Source organism: Agelaius tricolor, unplaced genomic scaffold, assembly GCF_023055355.1.
Source record: "Agelaius tricolor isolate 1412-34295 unplaced genomic scaffold, bAgeTri1.0.p SCAF_4, whole genome shotgun sequence".
Taxonomy (NCBI): domain Eukaryota; kingdom Metazoa; phylum Chordata; class Aves; order Passeriformes; family Icteridae; genus Agelaius; species Agelaius tricolor.
The window spans coordinates 20,398,249-20,418,792 of record NW_027269264.1 but is presented as its reverse complement, the minus strand read 5'-3'; the positions used below and the strand labels follow the sequence as shown (position 1 = coordinate 20,418,792).

Sequence of the window (20,544 nt, the reverse complement as noted above, 5' to 3'; positions counted from 1 at the left end):
AAGGGCTCAGGTCCCTGAAAGTTGTCTCCACTAGCAAAGCCTCATCAGAATTGGCATTTTCAGTAGAAACTAGGCCATTCAGTCCTTGACAGAAACATCCTGCCCTGTCAGTTTGGAGAACAGATGCATATGTACAACTGTCTAACGTTTGCCCGTATGACTCCAAATGCCCCAGCATGACCTCTCAGAACAAGGGTCCTCAGGTTTTTGTCTGTCTGAGCCCTCACAGAGTATGCCCTTGCACCCTGGATTTCAGCTTCCCCATACCTCTCTCTTGTTTTACAAGAAGAACCACACTCAGTCAGGCTATCTGCACTGATACAGGCAGGTTTATAGCTCATGGCACCCCTAGACAGGACCTCCCAGACCACGAACTGAGACAACGGTTGGTGGCAGTGTACCCACAGAAACACCTACGTGATCCTTACTTTGAGTTTGGTGAAGGCAAGTGGGCGGCGAGAAATATCAAAGATTTGCTGCTTTTAATTGATTCAAAAACTGTATCCACACAGCTGGACAGCCCATCTAGCTCCCAAGCACTAGCATGCTCTCACCAGCAGCATACTCTGAATGAGCATATTAAATGTCAGTATGCTTTGGGGGGATCTTTGCACCTCCCAAAATAACACAAAGAACATCTGGTGGAGGTTGCTAGCAATACAAAAGTTCATGTTTTCATCAAGTAAGGAGGTTAATTTTTAGCAAAGATAGATAGTCATCACAGAAGAATCTGTATGTACGAGCTGTCTACACATACTCTTTATCCCATTACAACCCCTCCACACTAACATGTCATTTTCCATCCTTGTGTAACTGGATCTGATAGAGTCTAACATCATGTGTCAGAATTAACATACACTATTGCCCATGTTTCACAGACATTAACTCTCCATCAGAGTAAACCCAGACTGAAGTTCAGTGAGCAACTGCTGCAGTGTAGACACTGGTCTAGGAAAGGTCACTCACTGTAAGAGGCTGCTGAGTCTTCTTCCCAGGACTTTTAAAAGAGGACAGAGTTAGCTGTATTCTGATAGTCTGTAACTTGTCTGAGAAAGGTGAGATTCTTTCCCCTAGATATTGAATGCACCACACTATTTCCTTGCAGCACACGTGGCTCTTCTGTAATCACAAATGATAAATGAAAAAGAAAACATATTTTTCCATTGCTTTAATTTTTAATGCTTCCTTTTATGCAATCTTTTAATGCCTTTCATTGTACAATGCAGTTACACAAGATTTCACTTTAAAAAAATCTTATGAAAATAAGGCTCATTTGCTCTTTTGGTACAGAAGTCAGACAGCTCAATCTCACAGTACTGCAGCGTATTCTTTGGTTCAGCTGTAAGACATTTTATCCCCTGTGCACAGTGAATTCAGCAAGCTTTGTTTACTTAGCTGAATGTTTCTTGACTATCTCAAGGTACTCCTTCACATCATCAGGAGACCCCAAGACAACAGGCACTCTTTGGTGGATATCCTCAGGCACTATATCTAGTACAGCTTGATGACCAGTTGTAGCTATGCCCCCAGCCTTCTCAATAACAAACGCCATAGGATTGCATTCGTAGAGCAGTCTCAGCTAGAAGACAAAAAGTCAAAATTGCAGAAGTCAGGCCAGGCAATGCCAAAAAACATGCAAATGTATTTGGCATATGATTTTAAACAATCAATATTCTAAGTACTCTTTATTGCATATAAACATCGATGCACCAATGAAATTCCTTTCAAAAACACAGTGAATGCTGGATTTTCCCCAATCTGAGTGCTTTCTCCACAGCCCATGTTGGCATTGTGCTATCTACAGAGAGATAAAGCTTGCATGTTAAGACACAACTATTAGTGAGGCAGACCCACATAGAACTGTGTGAAAATAAAAACATGAGCTCTGAGCTTGCCACTAGGTTTCTCTAATGAATAACTGTATCTTATCTGCAACCTGAGGCAATATTTTACGGAGATTACAAAACAGATCAAAGGTCTTTGCTGAATAAACAGTCCCCTTGTCAGCCTGTAAGTGCGTGATTTTCCCTGACTGACCATTGTCCTGGCAGATGCAGCCAGGCACAGTTCCTCCAGATGACGTCCTGTTACCATACACAAGATGCAGATGGTTTCCTCTCCTCCCAGTGGGTCAACTACATTTAGGCTTCTTACAAACTACCTTGTGCTAGAAATCTCAGGGTAATGTGGATTCTTTGCTTTGTAATGTTCTACTCAACTGGGACCAGAACCACCAGTTTTAGCTGATATGGTGCAGGGGAGCCTGTTTGAGCAGCCCATTCCTGGTATGTTCCACTGGATATGTTTGCAGACAAAGAGAAGTCACTGCAGTTGAAACAGTGAGTAGCAGCCCTGGAACAGGTGTCTGACAAAAGGCTGCTGTCCCTTGTGACAGCATGCAAGGGATGGCCATATCCCCCCACACAAGAAATACAAGCTACCAAGTTACAGACCACAGGCTCTGTAATCAAAATATTGATCTTGATAGTGAAATGCCTACATAATGCAATATTTTCTATAACTGGGCTTATTCAGGCTTACCTTTCCTTTGGGACTTTTGGAGTTAGCAGGATACAGAAAGATTCCTCCATACACCAGTGTGCGATGCACATCTGCCACCATAGATCCTACGTACCTCCCACCATATGGTGAACTGCCATCCTACAGAAAAACATTCCAATAAAAGTAACTGGACAGCACACCAGGTCAACCTCCCCCACGTGCCCCTTTAGCAGTCCTAACATCTTTCATCTCCATATCGTGCTTCATTGATAATACTCAAAGTAGTTTTGCAGAGTATGTCAGTATCCTCTTCATTTCCTAACTAGGAAAATCCAAGGAAAAGGAGTGACAGAAGACTTCAGCATAGATGAGCAGTAGTACCAAAACCAGAAAATGTATCCCAACTCTCTGCTGCCTCTAACACTTGGAAAACACTGCATTTCCAGTAGCAAAAACTCAAGTGCTAGGAATTTATACTGGGGCCTTGTCTTTTCTAGCAGAAAAATAATCAAAGAGCAAAAGAAGTGATGTTTCCTACTTCTTCCAACCATTTTTGCCAGCTCCTGCAATTTTTTGTTAAGAAAAAGTTAATAGTTGACTTCTGACGATACTTCCTTATTCTGCTCTCTGGACTACATTTTAGTATCATGTAAACAACAACTTAAGCCTGGAAAGATAAATGATGAAAACATCAATCTTCTTTCAAAGCAAGATCAGGAAGTCAGGAAGGGACACCAACACCTGACAAGAGTAGGTGTTCACATGTCATTGCCAGTGTAATAACTTCAGTGATGAAATGTGTAAGGCATGAGAACCTTTCATGGGCACTCCTTGGAGCTTTGGGCCTCCTGACACCAGGAAGTAGCACAAACACAAAGCAGGCCTCGAAACTACACTAGATTTTCAAGAGAGAGGCACTCCGAGGACACAGCTCGTGTTACCAGTGAGCAATGACCCACTGCCATCTCCACGCTGCTCTCCAGCCACTCATATGTTGCAGTGAGGAAGCAGCAATGCAACACGTGTTGATCAAATTTCTTCATCACCAGACAAGATTTCCTCTCTACTTGATTACCAAATGCCCAGTTTTGCCTCCAGCACCATTACTCAGATCCTCATTCAGGAAAAAAGATTTGAAAAAAGATTAAAAAAAAGAAAAAAGGAAGAAAGTAAAAAAATGCAAAAGAGGTGCAGTGCAGTATTGGGGAATGCTGAAATATCTGGTTATATCAACTGTTGCTCGCATTAGCAATCGTACATCAAGTTATATTTTAAATAGATAGGAAAGGAAAACAAGCTCTGAACAGTTCATGAGAGAATGAGTGATTGATCATAGAGCTGGAAATCATTAATGGTGTTTATCATCAGAGAGTTTCTATGAAACAGGATCTTTCACCTCAGGGAATTTCTTCTTTTTGAGATACTCTGTGACGGCAGGATCAAAATATTTAGCATAGCCTTCATTGAGACTGTAGATATTTCCCTTCTTTTTGATTTTCACATCTCTTTCCACCAAAATAAATTCTCCAATTGCCTAACAATAAGAAAGAAAAAATATTTGTTAACATTAATTGCTCACTTATTTGCAAACCAAGGCAAAATCCAGTAACATGCACAATTCAATAAAAACTTACTACCACTGTCAATTTTTTACATAATTCAGTACCTACAAAAAAAGTAGTCTTTCAGTCTACATGCAAGGTATTTTGTTTATACATAAAACACAGACAGAGCATGAATCCTGTCATCACACAAGCTTCCTCATACCACCATTCCAAGCATTCTCTATTTTCTATGCCCAAAGAATGCTACTTGTAAATTTGTTTATCTCTCCATTATTTTGCTAGACTTAGAACAATATAAGTAGTTTCAGAACTCCTGGGAGTTTGGAAACTGAGAGTGCTGGCTGAACCATGCATAAACATCTTCAAATTGCGGTGGATACTCCAGTTCTTTTTTGCTTGGGCTAACAGAAGCATGTGACCAAGGGCTGGTCTGTTTAGTTTTCTCTAAAGTAAATTTCCAAGTTAGTGCTAACAGTAAAAGAAATAACATGCATGCATACTCAAAGTTAGATCCGTTACTTGAATAAAGTCAAAAATACATGCATCTATTTAAGCTGCTACTAAACAGAGAGTACACAGTTATATTTCCTGCAGCTTGATCACTGCAGGTCATAAAAATTTAAGACTGGCAGGTGGCACCCTGTCTGATCACAAAGAAACAAGCCTCTAAAGCAAACTACTCTCTGCTGTGATCAACGTGACTTTTGTTTTAAAACTCATGGCAAATGCATGCTAGAAGGTCACATCACTCATACACATCACTTACTCTTTTACATATCATGGTGGGATCTCAAAATACAGAAAGAAGGTTAAATATTTATGGTCCTCTGGTTTACTAAGGTCCTAGCATTAAGGAAAAGACAAATAAGACTTAAAGGGTATTTTGTACTGCAGAAAACTGCTTATTTTAAATATCACATGATTGCACACGCTGTGTATTTGCTGTGCTGACTCGGCTGTCTTCCTGTTGTTCTTTCACACATGGCACCTCTGCATCAGGCAGGTGGAATGCAAGTCTCTTGACTTTATTGCTGGTGGGTTATAAGTACAAGTACATTTGTACTTCATTCCTTCATGCTACCTTGAAAACTGCTCCTTTGGTTGATTTTCCTGGGGACAGACAGTTCTTATAGACAGTACCTGGCAATCCCTAATACAGAAACAAAGAAGGAGAAGATATTCTCACCGGATCCAGCATGAAACAGTTGACACCTCCAGCAGAAGTTGCCAGTACCAGCATGGTGGCACTCCCATAGAGTGCATAACCAGCTGCCACAAGATTGCGTCCAGGCTGCAAAGCATCTTTCCCAGAAGGTTCATTAGGGGACACCTAGAACAAGAAAGAGTATGGTCAATTTTATTTCATTTCTACTGCTGGTACATGACAGGACTCTGGGATAGGGACAGTCTTCTGCTCCATATCCATGCCATGTGGTAGCACAAATGTTTCCATGATCTTCAACTAAGATTCTTACTGGATGTAGTAATTCAAATTATACATAGGATACAAACACATCGATCTAGAAGTGCACTTCTAAACTTCTAACTAAGCCTAGCAGGAATGCAGGAAGCAGGAAAGGATTAAGGAGATAATAAAGAGCTATGCACCTCCTTGTAGGTGATGATGAACACAGCTCAGAGGAAAACTCAGAGGCACAGTTGAAAAGAAAATGACTCACGGAGTTCAAAGTTGATCAAAAGTACTTGGGATTTTTTAAATTTTCTTTTGCTTCACACAAAAATGAATTTGAAAATAGCTACTTTGGGATATATGACAACATACAAAAGACGATTAAAATGGACAGTTGGGTGTGTTTTATCTGATTTGCTTTTTCCCTTACGTTGTGACCTGTAAGTCTGGTATTTCAACCTCCTTCAGACAGTGTTTCTGCCTTTCAGAGTGAATTAGACACTTCAAATGCATATGACATGTTTCAGCTGTGGTTTGTTTTCGAAGCCTGTCCTCAGGCCAACAGAACTATTAGCACAGAGAACAAGAAAACCTGAAAGCACATTCCCCAAGTAGATGACAACCACGTGGTATTTTGCCTCAACACAAATATTCATGAAACTTAAGACATGATCTTTTCCAAGGGGTAATTTCATTAGATGGCTAATTAAATATTAGCTGGGCTTCCATGTACACATAGGTTCTTCTTCGTCTAAGAGACATTCAAATTCAAATCCATGTGCCTGTGAAATACTAGATCTAACTTAATGCTGGCCCTGAGTCTCTTTCACAAACAAGTTTAGTTAGATTTTATTGCATTCCCATGCAATTTTATTTCACCAAAAGCTGCACAATAATAGTTTTTCCTATCCTACATGAAAGAATTTTACCTTTCTATAAATTGCAAAGATGGTCCCAATGGAAACAAGACAGTCAATGTTTGATGAACCATCTAGAGGGTCTATGCAGACTATGTATTTACCCTAAAAAACACAAAAAAGAGGACTAGATTAGTGACAGTATTTATCCACTTCCTCCAAATAAAAACATTTCAGTAGGTAAATTTTCTCAGAGACTTACACAGCAATATAAGCTAAAACACCTTTATCGATTATGAAGGAACCAAATTCAAATGTCAGCAATTCTTTGGCCCAGATTTCAGCCCTTAATTACAACTGTGACTTGTGCCAAACCAGAGGAGAAGCTGAGAAATCTTTAAAGTACATCGCAGATGATAACACAGAAAAAGTGAAGCTTTCTCATACACTTTTTAATGTGAGGAAAAAAAGGGGAATACTTTTATTGGTTTAGTTTCATCTCTGTAACTGAAGTCAAATATCCACCATCTAGGCTAGGCTGCACTTTCTCTTTGGTTACAACATGTCTTTCTGAATGGTAAGGAGAAAAAACAAAATGAAGATCATCCTTTTTCATGTAGAGCTAAAAACCATATTTTACCTCTACCTATAGATGTACTAAAAAGCTCTTTAATAGCTGCCATTCCTAACCTATAAATTTTCCTTTATCTGTGCTCTGAAATGGTCAGCTACTACTTTAGACAGACTGATCTTACCCTAGGTTTCGGGGGACCAAAAAGAAATCTCTACCTTATTGCTGGATTAAGAAATCCAGTAGGATTCTTTAATATAGGGAATTGACAGTACAGGGGAAAAGCTGAACTAACTGTACCTTTAAAATATTTTGTTCCCCCATCATTTTATTCATAGTTGTCTTAATAATACTGTGTAAAAACAGTGTTCATTTGTTTTTCATTGGATTTTATCCTGCATGTCAGACACTTAAGTTCAGCAATGGTCTACTCTGCAAGTAGGAATTCCTGGTATGCATTGATAAAAACAGTGTATTGGCTCACATTTAGTTTAGAAAAGCATTAATACTTAGACTCCCTCAGTGATCTTTGAGAATGTTTGTTCAGATCTAAGGAAATCCAATGCCTAGAAAATAAATTTTGAAGATTTCTTAACAGGGAGAGAAAGAACTGCTTAAACAAAGCAAGCCTCATTATACTTTGTAAATTATGTTTTTGCTGATTGTTTTGACTAAATTTTTACTCAGGTTTTTACATGATCAGAATACTAGCTGGGAAATAGAAACTATCCCACAACAAGCGCATGCAGGCATGTGAATATAAAGAATAATAAATGTAAAAAATGCTTTTTTTTTCATTGTTGCTGAGTCTTTCACAGGCTTCAAGGAGAATTTGCATCAATTAAAGACCTCGAGATTTGACCTGCAGAGAACAGCTCATCAGTGTCCCACTTCAAAAGGGCTTGACTGACTCAGAGCATAGTTCTAGAGATCAGATGGGGGTGAATGAAATGCCTTCCCCACAATAAGAACAAGGTGGAAGAAAAAGAAGGTGGGGAGGAACAACACCTAAAAAATAAATAAAACCAACAAACATCAGTCCGGAGAGCAGAAATGACAGAAAGAACCAATGTTGACTAACACTCTCTCCACCCATCACCTCCACCTTCATTTGACAGTTTAGGAAAGTACCTTTTTTCTGAAACTTTTAGTTCAGTTTTACCTCTTTAGATGTGGAGCAGTACACCTGCACAGGCTGATCTGAAATCAAGCAGGGAGAACTTTTAAAGTTACTAACCTGTTTTTCAGTTTCCACTATCACAGCATCTTTGTTTTCTTCAGACACGATAACACATGTACTGAAGGATGACTTGAGCATGTTAATCACCAGGTCATTGGAAAGAATATCCAGCTTTTTTACTTGATCTCCAGTCACATTGGTAGACCCAGCAATTCCATAGCTAGAGCAATTGCAAGAGAGAGCATTTCATGAGAATGGAGCTCTGCATCTTCTAAAGGGTTCTGTTTGTTACACCTGTAAAACTTCCTGTAAACATCCTGCATTTTCAAATGACACGGCAGCTCTCTAAACCTGTTTTATATTTACTGGACAGTGAATTCTTGCTGAGATATGTTATCATTAGCTGTGTTTGCATATCTAGAAGTTGCTAAGAAATACAAAAAAAGGTATTGCATTTCAGTAGTTTGTAAACTATAGTAAAACACAGGCAGACCAGGCTGTGAAGGCTGAGTTACAACTGTGTTTTTTAATGAGCACTTAAGACCTAAGTATTCCTGAATTCTAGGCTCTGCATACCCTAAAAGCTAGGAATTCATTTGAATATTCAATGTTTTAAAAGCATATGTATATATATACTTTAAAAATATGAATATACATGTGAATCTGACCACACTAGTTATGCTATATCCTCTGTATGCAATATACTCCTGATGAGCAATATGACGTGGAAATTGCAGCAGAAAAAGTCTGTTCACAGATAAATCAACCTATTAATGATGTAATATTTTCAGTTTTGATTTGAAGTAGTAAATGTCTCCTTGTGAAAAGAACTGAGAAATACAAATAAGAAATGCAAATAAAATGCTGCAAGCTAATCAGAATCAAACCATCTGGCATACGGAAATATCAGGAGACCTTATGATAGGTGATTACATAAGCACGTAAAACAGAGGAAGGGGAAATTTAGCTCTTTGAAGGGGAAAACAATAGCCAGCTCAGCACACATTCAGATGACTCTTAGGTCTTTCAGCTACGGTTCATTGATTAGGCTGAACACTGGTATTTCAGGTTTTATGTACTAACACTGAACACATTACTTTAGCAATGCATTTCTTCAGTGTTATGCATGAGACAAAGACCTGGCATAACTCTATGTCTTTCTCTACCTCTGCTACAGGTAGAGAATATTTTTCTGCCACTGTGAAAGTGCTTTTAGAAAAGAAGTACTTGGAACATTGTGCTTTTGAGTGGAGGCACAGCAGCAGAAAAGCTTCTGTACCTCATCTTTTGGGGAATCCTGGGAGGAGGAGATGTATCAGGTGTGGAACCTGCAGCTGGGAAGGTTCTGCATGTCTTCCACAGCTGTTCTGCACCTCCCATGCTGAGCAGCACTAAGCACATAGTTGAGTCTGAGGGTGCTCCAAAGAAATGGATTGCAGTGATCCCTACTTGCTCACATTCCCTGAGAGCAAAGCAAAATCTCACCACTGCTTATAAAATGCAGTTCCACAGCAGGAGATGTACTGTTCAAGGAGGCTTATGAGTCCAAAGCCTGCTACCCCAGCATTGATGGAGAGTTGAACCCACTGTGCAGGGGATCATAAGGCAAGTCTATGGGCACAGATACCAAACCTGTGGGCAGCTGCCAACAGACACACATGTAAGACACTAAAGGAATAGGGCCCTGAGCTTACAAATCAGATTAGAGCTGGGACACCCTGGTCTCTATTGATAGATACAAGAGGCATATGAAAGGACTAGCACATCACAATTAAAAATTACTGCAGTTACATGCAGTCTGAAGTCAAAACAGAAAAATAGCTCAAACATACATAAGGAGGATTTTTGCCTTTCTTCTTAATATATTTTCCTCTGAATAGCTTGTAGAGGCAAGTTCATTTTCTCTTTACAACATTTTCCATTAAGTAATGAAGTAGTCGATGTCTAAAGCCTTGACCAGCACACAACAGGGCATATGAAGATACTTAGTAATTTACTTAGTAAGTAAAATACTTATGAGGATTAGTTACCTACAAGTAGTTTCAGGCATTTCACATTTCAAGAGTTCCAAATTCCTTCTGATGCATCTCCAGAACAACATCCTTCTGACTGGCTGTTCCAAACCAGTAGTTTGGCTGTTCCAAACTACTGACACTACTGTTCCAAACCAGTGGACTTTCTAAAAGCCTTAGATATCCAAAATTTCATAAAGAAAGTCTAGTTGCTATGATGCACCATGGGAAAAAAAACCACTCAGAATTTGATTTGACAACTTAAAGGATAAAATGATGCTTTGATATTAAGCAATATTCAATGAGCAATAACTCAGCCTTATTTTGCTACGCTTTGTCTTTCAGTATACTTGGTCTAATGGCTTCAGGCACCTGCACCGGCTGAAAGTATTAACTAAGTTCTAATATCAGCAGACATTTCTCAAAGACTAGGCACCTTACACTGTTGAAAAGTCATAGAACCTGTGTCACTTGGAAAAAATCAAGAAACCAAGATACTAAAGGAGTTACCTCCTACTCTGTGTGAGAGGATGGGTTGATGTAACCCTACTCACAGGCTTTCCTGGTGAAAGAAATACCCATTCCCATCCTCATCCCGATACCCACCACCCCGGAGGCAGCAGGATGCCCTGGACCCGCGGGGATGCGGAAAGGCGCGGGGCGCATCCCGGGACTCACAGGTTGGCAATGCCCGCTTTGCGGACAGCGGTGGAGATGGCTTTGATGGCCGTGCAGAGCGAGTTGAGGAGCTGCGTGAACTCCCCGGTGCCCTTCGCCCGCCTGCCTTCCTCCATCACGAAGCGGGTCATGGTGATGACATTGGTGTCGAAAGCGGAGCGGTCCGTCATGGTGGCGGCCGAGCGACTGCGGCCGCGGCCGCCAGCACCGCCACTTGCCTCGGCGGGGCGGGGCGGGCCGGGCCGGGGCGGGCCCGCCACCGCCGGGGCTGACCGTGAGCAAAGCGACCCCACCCCTCCCTCCCACCGGCATTCTGAAATATCCGCCCGCCGTGGGGAATCCCCGCCGCACCCCTTTTTTTTTTTTTTTTTTTTTTTTTTTTTTTTTTTTTTTTTTTTTTTTTTTTTTAAACCAGATCTTGTCCCATACGTTGTGCGGGGAGAAGCGAGGGGGATGCGAGGGGCACTCGTTATCTGAAGTCACGACAAGGAGTCGATCGAGACACGGGTGCTGGTAGTTCTGTTCTATTGGTCGCACTTCAGTGCTAACGGTCCTGAAATTGTGCCCCAAAATTCATAAGTCAGCTTGGTTTCACCACATGATTGCAACACTCTGTGTGTGTGATTGTAGATTATAGCGAACTGCACACAACCTACAGAGCAAGGTCAGTATCTTCTGCTGCACAGAAATGCTCTCATCCTGACTCTTCAGTACAAGAAAACCACATATTCAGTAACGGATTCCATCAAGTATTAACTTACTCAGTTTACAGAGGTCATGTTAACCCCACCTGTCCCAGCCTTATCCAACACCATAAAAAAGCTGCAAGGAAAAAGCCCCTGGCAGCTGGACCCAATGAGACTTTTATAACAAACTCTCCAAATCTGTTCAATAGAAAGACAGAGGCTGAGTCCCACTTCAAAAGCTAGAAGTTAAAGCACCTCGCACAAATACTGCTGCAAGAGAATTAAGATCCTCCCGAATCTCATTTCTTTTGGTTCTAGCCTTCCTGATCTTGCAGCAAAATCAAGCAATATGTTTTGCTGCTTATGTTTGATCAGAAAAATCCAAGCACTAGTAAAGGAAACCAGGTTTGTCTAACACCTGACTCTAGATACACCCTTTCACACGATAATTTGAAAAACACAAACCCGAATACGAGTGTACTACTCAGATTTTTTTCTACTATCTATTATTTTATATTCATATTATCTAAGAAGATGAATATTAAAAAAATATTTTTCAATAGAATACATTCATGAGTTGAATAAGCACAGTCTCAAATTCTAAGTTGAAATCACAAATTGAAATAATTCCAAATGGTGTCAAACATAGGGCAAAAGTCTTTTACAAGATGCACATCTTTACATATATGTACATTCTATCTTCATGCAAAGTACATTGCGTATCTATGCATTAAATACTTGGAAGGCATGCATAAATGTCTTCTCTTAAAAGTGTAAACAACTTTGGCCTAATTTGCCCATGCCCAGTATTACAGACACTCCTGAAGATATCAGATATGAATAGTAGTGCTCTTCTGAACAAGATATTTTAGTCTTTGGCAAGTGGTCAACAGCCCAGCATCATAAAAATTTTGTTTTAGAGGCAGGTGGGTTTAGGAAAATTTACAAAACATGGAAGTTAGCTCATTCTTTAAGGGTAAGCAATGTTTTACAACCATCTAGAGCAGCTATTGCAGTCTCAGTAGTAAAGAACAGCAAATAGCAAAGACCCAATAAAATTTTGGATGAGTGCACTGAAACTGGGTAGCCGCAAGGAGGCAGAACAACCTGGGGATATATGACTTACAGTAACAAACCACCAAGTCTCTGATTAGGGACAATTTGCCTTAAATGTGGAGACAAGCACAACAGTAATCTGCAGAAAGAGCTGTACTTCAGTATAAAATAGTCAAGATCAGTTCAAAATATACCTAAGGTTTTGGTATCTATGCCTGAGGATAACTAACATCTTCTATCTTACAGGGAAGATATACTGTCCTTGAGTTGATGATGAGATTTTATCTCTGAACTTTTGGGGTTTGTGAGATGAGTGGGAGATGAGTTTTACTCCTCCATTCCCACTATGGAAGACAGGTAGAAAGAAGTATTGTGAACTGAAATTGCAATCATTTGAAAGGTTAGTGGTTTCATGCAAGTCCATCCAAATGTGCATTTTCTATTGTGGAGGAGAATTATTTTCAGTGTATTTAGCATATCCTTAATCTTCTGTATTTGAGGCAACTCAATAGAAGATTGAGACTAATCCTCCTCCACACTCCTGGCCTTAGAATGTATGCATACTTTGGTCGTTTCTGGGATTCCACTCTTAGTATAGAAAGCTGACATGACATTAATTATTTAATATCAAATGGTTGAGGGTAGATAAGTCATGTAGCCCTATAGAAATCATGCTGTTTGGTAACTATAAAATTAAGATTAAAAGATTAAAAAGTAGGCTTTACATGTTGTGAACCTTTGGCTTTAGAAAACAGTAGTTAAACATTTATTGAAAATGAATCTCTGGATTTGAGAAGGTCAGTTAGTACTGGTTGATTAAACATTGCTGAAACAGCTCACTTCTATACAGAAGAAAACAGGGACTTGTTTGTGCACAGATGACGTCAAGTAGACATGGTTCACAGCAGTTTTAGAACTCTAGATTACAAATCCATTTAACTACTTTGAAACATTTTCTCCCAGCACTTAGAATCCCAGTTGCGTAATTATCTTGAAAATAGGACAAACACTGATGAGAAATCCTCCATTATAGAGGCTGCCTCTTGTAGGTTCAAATGCCAGACAAAAAGACAGTAGGAGTGAAACCCCTTCACAAAGGACATTTTTTTCCCCCTGAAGTAAGAGTGTCCATGTGGGAAAACCAGCTCTAGATTCCACCTTTGCCGAAGAAGAACTTTCTTTGTGCAGGAGTGTCACAACTGGTTTGGTGGACAGAAGGTAAGATCAGGCAAGTTACATGGAGATGATTTGCAAGGCAATGTCACTCCACCAGTGCAGGTGCTCTCTGCTGTGGGATGCCATGATGATTAGGGCTGGAGCAGCTTCAAAGGCATGAATGAGGCAGATCCTGCCTGCTGCAAGAGATGGTGAAAGGTGAAGGTGAAAAGGGCACATATGAAAATTTCTACATGTACAATCAATCTTTTGCCTTGTTTGTTTCAGAAAGTGCTTAATTTTGCCTATGTGAATTTCCTGTGTGAGAAGGGGTCCACACATAGTCAATAGACTGGAACATTGATTTACAACTGTGATAGCAAAGTACCTCCCTGGACACAGGTGAAATATAACAAGTGTCATAAACTGATGTTTAAACATAGGCAATTATGAGTAAAAATTGGCTAAAAGGTAATTTCTTTGTGTAGTAGATGTAAAAGGGGCTTCATTTGATATTATGCATTATAGTACTATAAGTGATTAAGAAGCAGAGATGAACTCTAAGGTTGATGTTAATGAATGTGAAGGCAGTTTCCCGTGCCTGGCGCCCTCTTGTGGGAACACTGTCAGCATTTCAGCGTGAGACCAGCTCATGTGAGAGTACCTTTGCAGTATTCTGGAGGGGGACAAAGCACTTAATGTGCAGGCAGTAGGTCCTGGAAATAAAGTCTATATACCTCTGAAATACAGATATTGAACCATAAGTTTTATATCTCTTTATTTTTTACTTATTCACAAGATTCTACCAGGCAAGTAAAACAAGATATTAAATATAAGTTATTCCATTTGCTATGACTTCTCATCTTATAAAATGTATAAACTAAAAGTATTTTAAGTAATCACACCAAGTCTATGTAAAGAAAAAAGAAATTTAACTCCCCCCAAAAACCCAACGACAACAAAAACAAAACAAAACACAAACAAAAACACAACAACAAAAAAATCAACAAACCCCCCCCCCCCCAAAAAACAGAAAGAAACCCAAAACCACAGTTAAAACCAGATAGAGATTTCAGTGCTGAGAGATGAGACTTCAAAACTAAGCTAAGAAGGGTAATTAAAGTGGAGTTATAATTATATAGGTATAACAGTTCCCTTTGTGGAAATAAATAACTTCTGTCAATACTGAGTGATATGTCATGATTACATGACACAGTTTGTCAATGTAACAATCAACTAGAAAAACAAAAAATATTTGTTTAAAATTTAAGCTGTAAACCTGCAAAAATACTTCCATTCAAGGCTGATGGAGGAAAAACACTTCATATAAATGGTCAAACTCCATTCTCAAACCCTACTCATAGGTTAGATTACTGGGACACATTTTCCATTAATGTCCTTGCAGATTTATTTGCTGTGTTAAATAAATATTTATATTGTAGTATTTCCAACTATAATCTGTCTAGGTTTTTCAGATCTTGTTCTTCTGGAAGCATTACATGGACAGTGTTACAGAGGTTCAGAGGTCCAACTCATCATTTTTTAGCTACGTAATTTTAAATGTACATGATTCAATTCAGAATTTCTAGATAATCTGTGTTAATCAGCATAACTAAAACTGTTTTCCTACATAAAGGTCCAGAAGACTGGTTGGTTTTTCCAGGTTTATTGGCAGTGTGAGGAGGATCAGATCTGAACACTTCTAGTAGTGATATACATACTATGAAGAATGATGCAGAAATGCAATATAATATCCACAAAAAAACTTTCCTTTTGTGTAAGTGATGAAACACATGGGCAAAAAAAGAATGAGTGATGGTTTAGATGGTCATTCCCTGTTCATCTCTATCATAAGTATTCTGTTCCATGCCTGAAGTACAGTCAATAAACCTATTTAAAATTACTGATAACTATTACATTTAAAAAAATAATTTTATCCATTGTTTGCATAGTTTGCCACAGCTTCTGAATTCTGAATAAGAATTAGCTAATCCTTATAATCATGTTGTGATGTAGGGAGGCTGGTAAGGAAAATCAAAGGAAAAACTTTATCCTGTGCCACAGAGAAAAATTGTGACTTCATGAAAGTTGACTAGTTACTTTGGGAATTCACTCTGAGAAAGAATGAAGGGAAAAGGGATTATGATGTATTTAACTCAAATATACAAGAATTGCATTAGCGTGTAGTTTCTTTTGTTCTATGATCTTGATATTTCTTTGGAGATACAACTGTGAACAGTATAGAAGAAAGTGGAGAAGGGACATACCAAGCACATACAAGGCCAGATCTGGAGAACTGAAAAGAAAGTTGAACACATACAGCTAGGACATTACTGCAAGTTGGTATGACTTTAGAAACAGGGATGATAGGTGGGTAGCAAGAATACTTTAGGTTGCCTAAGAGTCCATTTTATTGTGATAGGATTAAGAAATAGTAGCTCAAAATCCTCTTACATTAACTAGTTATTAGGATACCTATAATATCCAGTTCTAAATTCAGATGTTATCTTAAAACTTACCATCATTGCTGCAAATAGTCTTTCCTTACTGATGGCAGTAGTAGCAAAAACATTTCCTTTGACAATGAGAGGATCAGATACACATGGCCATTTTGTGCATCCTGTGCACAAAATGCCTTTAGCACGTGAGGGATCTAGTCCACAATTGAATCTTGTAGGTGACAGTGCAATACAGAAAAGGCAGTCATCACTCTTGCTTGAGATGCACATTGAGCAACTTTGTCTTGAAATTTGTTGTGGTTTTGGGTATATGCTTTTGTTCTTATCAAATGATCTATTGTAAAATCAAACTCACCCATTCATGAGTACATGTACAAGTTTAAATGAAAAGCATATTTTTTAAGGCCACTCAAGATTCAATTTCATGACTCACACACATGTGGAAGGTTGCATAGGCTAAACTCCTGGCCTTGCCTTGCATGGTCCCGATGCCAGTTCATCACAAGACACAAGGCTGATACCCAAAACAGAGTATGTGTTAAGACAGGAAGAACTCAATCAACTAGATGGCAATGTCAGAATTAGGCTTTTGATCATAAAAAAAAAAAAAAAAAATTCTATTTGCTCAAATTCCAGCATCCAGCATACTAGCTCCCATTTGATTTTAGAATGTAGGTATGAGAGCTGAGGGATATATCCACTCAGGGCTCACCTCCTGCACATAGCAGCTAGAGGTGCTGCATAGAAGAAGGTATGAGCCTGGCCCGCACACTTTCCCTTCCTACTTCTTCCTTACATATGTGGACTAGCACTTCTAGGAGGTGCACCCCTGTTGCTGTAGCCCAGCTATATTTGTGATCAATAACCTAATAGGAAGTCATAACTTAAAACACTAATGCATTGCAAGATAGGGCTCTGCCATCCTAGGAGCCTGTTACATTATTAAGTAGAGGTATCTCTTTCTGTGAATCTGATGAAAACAGCATGACCACAGAGAAAACGCAACAAGGATACCAAGGATATGGCTGAAGAAGCACTTTTTTAGTGTGACTCAGAGGAAATCACAGAATAACAGAACGGGTCGGGTTGGAAGGAACCGCAGTGGGTCATGGGATGCAACCTTCCTGCTCAAGCAGGGTTATCACAGAGCACATGGCACATGATTGTGTCTAGGTGTCCTGAATATCCCCACTGAAGGACTCCACAACCTTTCAGGGCACTCATCATAAAATGGTGTCAGAAAAAAAGAAGAAATCAGGTGTTCTGTCATAGACACTTCATTTCGGAGCAAGTCACTTGGTTTATTTCCGGCTTGCCCTAGGCAGAGACTGTGCAGTTCCAAGGCTCTGCCATCAGATGGCAATGCCTATTTAGGCCGAGCTACTGCAGAACCAGAGTCTGGCAGCTCTCCGGGGGCAGAAGAGGAGTGTGAGCAGCTGTGAGCAGCTTCGTGTGTCTCTCCCCTGGACAGAGGAAGTGAAGCTCTTAGCACTGATAGTGACCAAGTATACGGAGGGGAGCCGGAAGGTCGGCTCTCTCCGTCTATACCAGAAGACAAGAGACTGCCACTGTATTTCAACCCTACTGTTAATAGAAAATCATAATTTAAATCCTACTGGAAATGTTCATTCATTATCTCGAGGTCTCTGCTTGTGCTCATTGAATATTTCACTCACCCATCTCTGCATCAGTCCTCCCAGTCTGGTTGCTTTCACACAGCTCCCAGTGGTTCACCAGTACATGACTAGACCTTCTGCCTTTTACATCCTTACATCCTGCTGGTGGTGATGGCTGTGATTTTTCTTTTTAGTACAGTAGTTCTTTAGGATGAAGGGCGTGATTTCAGGGAAGCAATTATTGGCAGTGTATAGAAAGAGAAGAAAAAAACAGTCTCTGCCCTACATAGTCCACAGTCTGAGAAAACAGAAAAAAAGAGTCATTTAAAGATGTCCCTGGTTTTACAGATGAGCTGCTGCAATGGTTCCACTGACATTCAAAAATTTACTGTCAGTTTTTCACCTTTTCATCTTCACGTGGTGCAGTCTAATGTTGATCTGTGAATGGCATTTTGCTAATATGTGCTGAATATATCACCTTAAGGAGAGGAAAAAAAATACTAGTTTTGGGGGGAAATGAAAAATAACTGACAAGAATTATATACATTGAGTCAAAAAATAAATTTCAATGCTCAAATTGTGTGAGACTGCCAAGTAACACATTCCTAACTTCCAGCTTAAATAAATAGAAACCAGAAAACTGTCCCTGTACATTCAGTGCTTCCTTCTGTTTGCAAACCCAGGTTTCAGGTTTGGTCATTTGCAGGCTGAATACCAAAACCAATTAAGGAGGCCCCATGTGGGTTTTGTGACATAAAATCCTTATGAGACAGAAGGAGTCAAAACATCCTGTCCTCAGCTTCCACTGTGTCTTAATTGCAAAGGATGAGCAAGCACTGTCAAACTCTAGGCACAGCTGGAAATTGATAGAATTAATTTTCATGGGGAAAGAAGATACCTGTTTTTATCATTACTAATAGGATTTCTCCTTCATGACACAGATAGAGGCCTTGGTAGGGCATTATACATGTATTTTATTCATTACAGATGTAATAGCTGCACAGTGATCAAGGTGAACTAGATGGCCTAGAGCAGAGGTCTCTAAACATTTTTGTCATTGTGCACCCATGTAAGTGAAAATTTCTTGAATGCACTCCAATATATGTATGCTTATTTATAAATTATATACATCTAATACTATACTAATTTTAGACACAGTAATAAAATATACATAAAATAGAAATTGTTGCAGTGTGATGTAATACCCTGTTTCAGCTATCCTGTTCCTTTCCCAGGTGTGCCAATACCCTCTGCGTTCCCCTCCCCTTGCCTCCTGCTGAGAGCTGTCATCAATATCGGTATGCCAGAAAGGGCATCGTGTGAGTGGCAAAAGGTCAAAAGATGCCTCTCAGCCCTGGGGACATTGGGCCATACAGGTGTCATTTGTCCCCTGAGCCTTCCCCCCTCCTACCTGGTTGGTGGCACACCTATCCCTTCCCTCCCCCCTCTCCCTGAGGCTTAAAAGACACAGCAACCACGAGGTTCATGGTTCTGTTGGAGCTGTTGCAGCATTCAGAGGTCTGTGTGCTATGAATAAACCTCTGGATCGAAACCCTTCAGCAGGACCCATCTCCTTTTCCCTTCACCAACGCCTGAAGCCTTTCCACCAGAGGTAAACCTGAGTTCCTGCCTGCCTGGACTTGCCCCAAGTGCCAGCTGCAGCATCCAGCCAGCCAAAGGTGTTTCTGAGGTGAAACCACCACAGCTGCCGCCCTTCGTCAAGCAGCAAGGGCCAGACGAGCCCAGGCACATTCCATCCGGCAATATTGGGACAAAACTCCAATAAGAAATGAAAAAATGGTGACATAAACAACATTTCAAAAATCTACTTAATTTAATTTAATTTATTTAATTATTTATTGATAGAAATATGCTTTCTTCCTGCACCACAGTGTCTTGTCTTGTTATCCTGTGGGGTCCAGGAATGGGAGATGACTGCTCTACAGACAAAAGCTGTGAGGTCTAATATCCATTGTCTCATATCCAGACAAAAGGATACTTCTGTTCTGATTTACACAAGATACGGCATGTCCTTCCATATCCATTTAGCTTTTATGTATGTGGATGTCTGCAAGCAAAGGTGTTCATAAGTGAAAAGGACTTAAAGAGCTATGTCAAGATTAACACTTACAGATTGATAAGATCTTGGGATCTTACAGAGCAGACAGAATAGGTTTTGAGAGATAAAAATATGTATGTGGCTGCTTGTTTATGAAGTATTTGAGCATTAAACCAGTTTCATGCAAGTGTTTTTTAATGGCATTTTGGGAAATACTTACATTTGAAATGTAATGGAGAAGTGCTTTCAGAAACAAAAGAATTAAATCATTAAAAAATTTAGTATGAGATTAAACCATATAAAAATTAGATATTGGGAAGGGAAAAAATGAGAAGGGGAGGGCAGGCAAACAAGGGAAACTAAAACAGAAGAAAAATATTATTGTACTACTTTAGAACAGAAACCATGGCAGCTTATGAAAGATATTCACAACAGCTGTGAAAATGTCATGGCAGAGTAGCCCAGCTGTAGCTGAATGCTAAAACTGTCTTTTAAAACACTTTATTGCAATCCTGCACAGGAACTTCATTTTCCCTGATTTTTATGTAGCAACGTTATGTTATACAATCTTCAGTTCCTAAACTTGAAAATATTAATATTTAATCATAATTTATCAAGGTATGCTATATTATTGCACTAGTAATACCAGGATAATATTAAAGTATTACAAAGGCAATATTATTTTATAACTAGTATTTTAAAATATGCCTTCTTAGAAACCACTGAGACATTCTTAC

At 39.5% G+C, this 20,544-nt stretch overlaps 2 protein-coding genes across 2 annotated transcripts in view; both read right to left on the bottom strand.

Moving 5' to 3' along the window:
• Positions 1-20,544, bottom strand: part of LOC139588964 (transcriptional regulatory protein AlgP-like) — a 296,504-nt gene that overhangs the window by 260,111 nt on the left and 15,849 nt on the right. The window lies entirely within an intron of this gene.
• On the bottom strand, positions 1,154-10,992 carry LOC139589489 (fructose-1,6-bisphosphatase 1). The gene is made up of 7 exons (XM_071425941.1): positions 10,777-10,992; positions 8,144-8,306; positions 6,408-6,500; positions 5,254-5,397; positions 3,899-4,036; positions 2,542-2,661; positions 1,154-1,579 (listed from the first exon to the last, which is right to left on the bottom strand). Exons 1-7 carry the CDS (start codon positions 10,944-10,946, stop codon positions 1,388-1,390), a joined length of 1,020 nt encoding a protein of 339 aa, XP_071282042.1. The 5' UTR covers positions 10,947-10,992; the 3' UTR covers positions 1,154-1,387.

Bases quoted from the DNA above. Each gene is read 5' to 3' on its own strand.
- LOC139589489 (XM_071425941.1), bottom strand. From the start codon at position 10,946: ATGACGGACCGCTCCGCTTTCGACACCAATGTCATCACCATGACCCGC. The intron at 6,501-8,143 runs GTTAGTAACTTT...TGTGTTTTTTAG, and splicing joins TAGTGGAAACTGAAAAACAG to GGTAAATACATAGTCTGCAT. The intron at 2,662-3,898 runs GTGAAAGATCCT...GTTTTTCTGTAG, and splicing joins AAAAGAAGAAATTCCCTGAG to GATGGCAGTTCACCATATGG.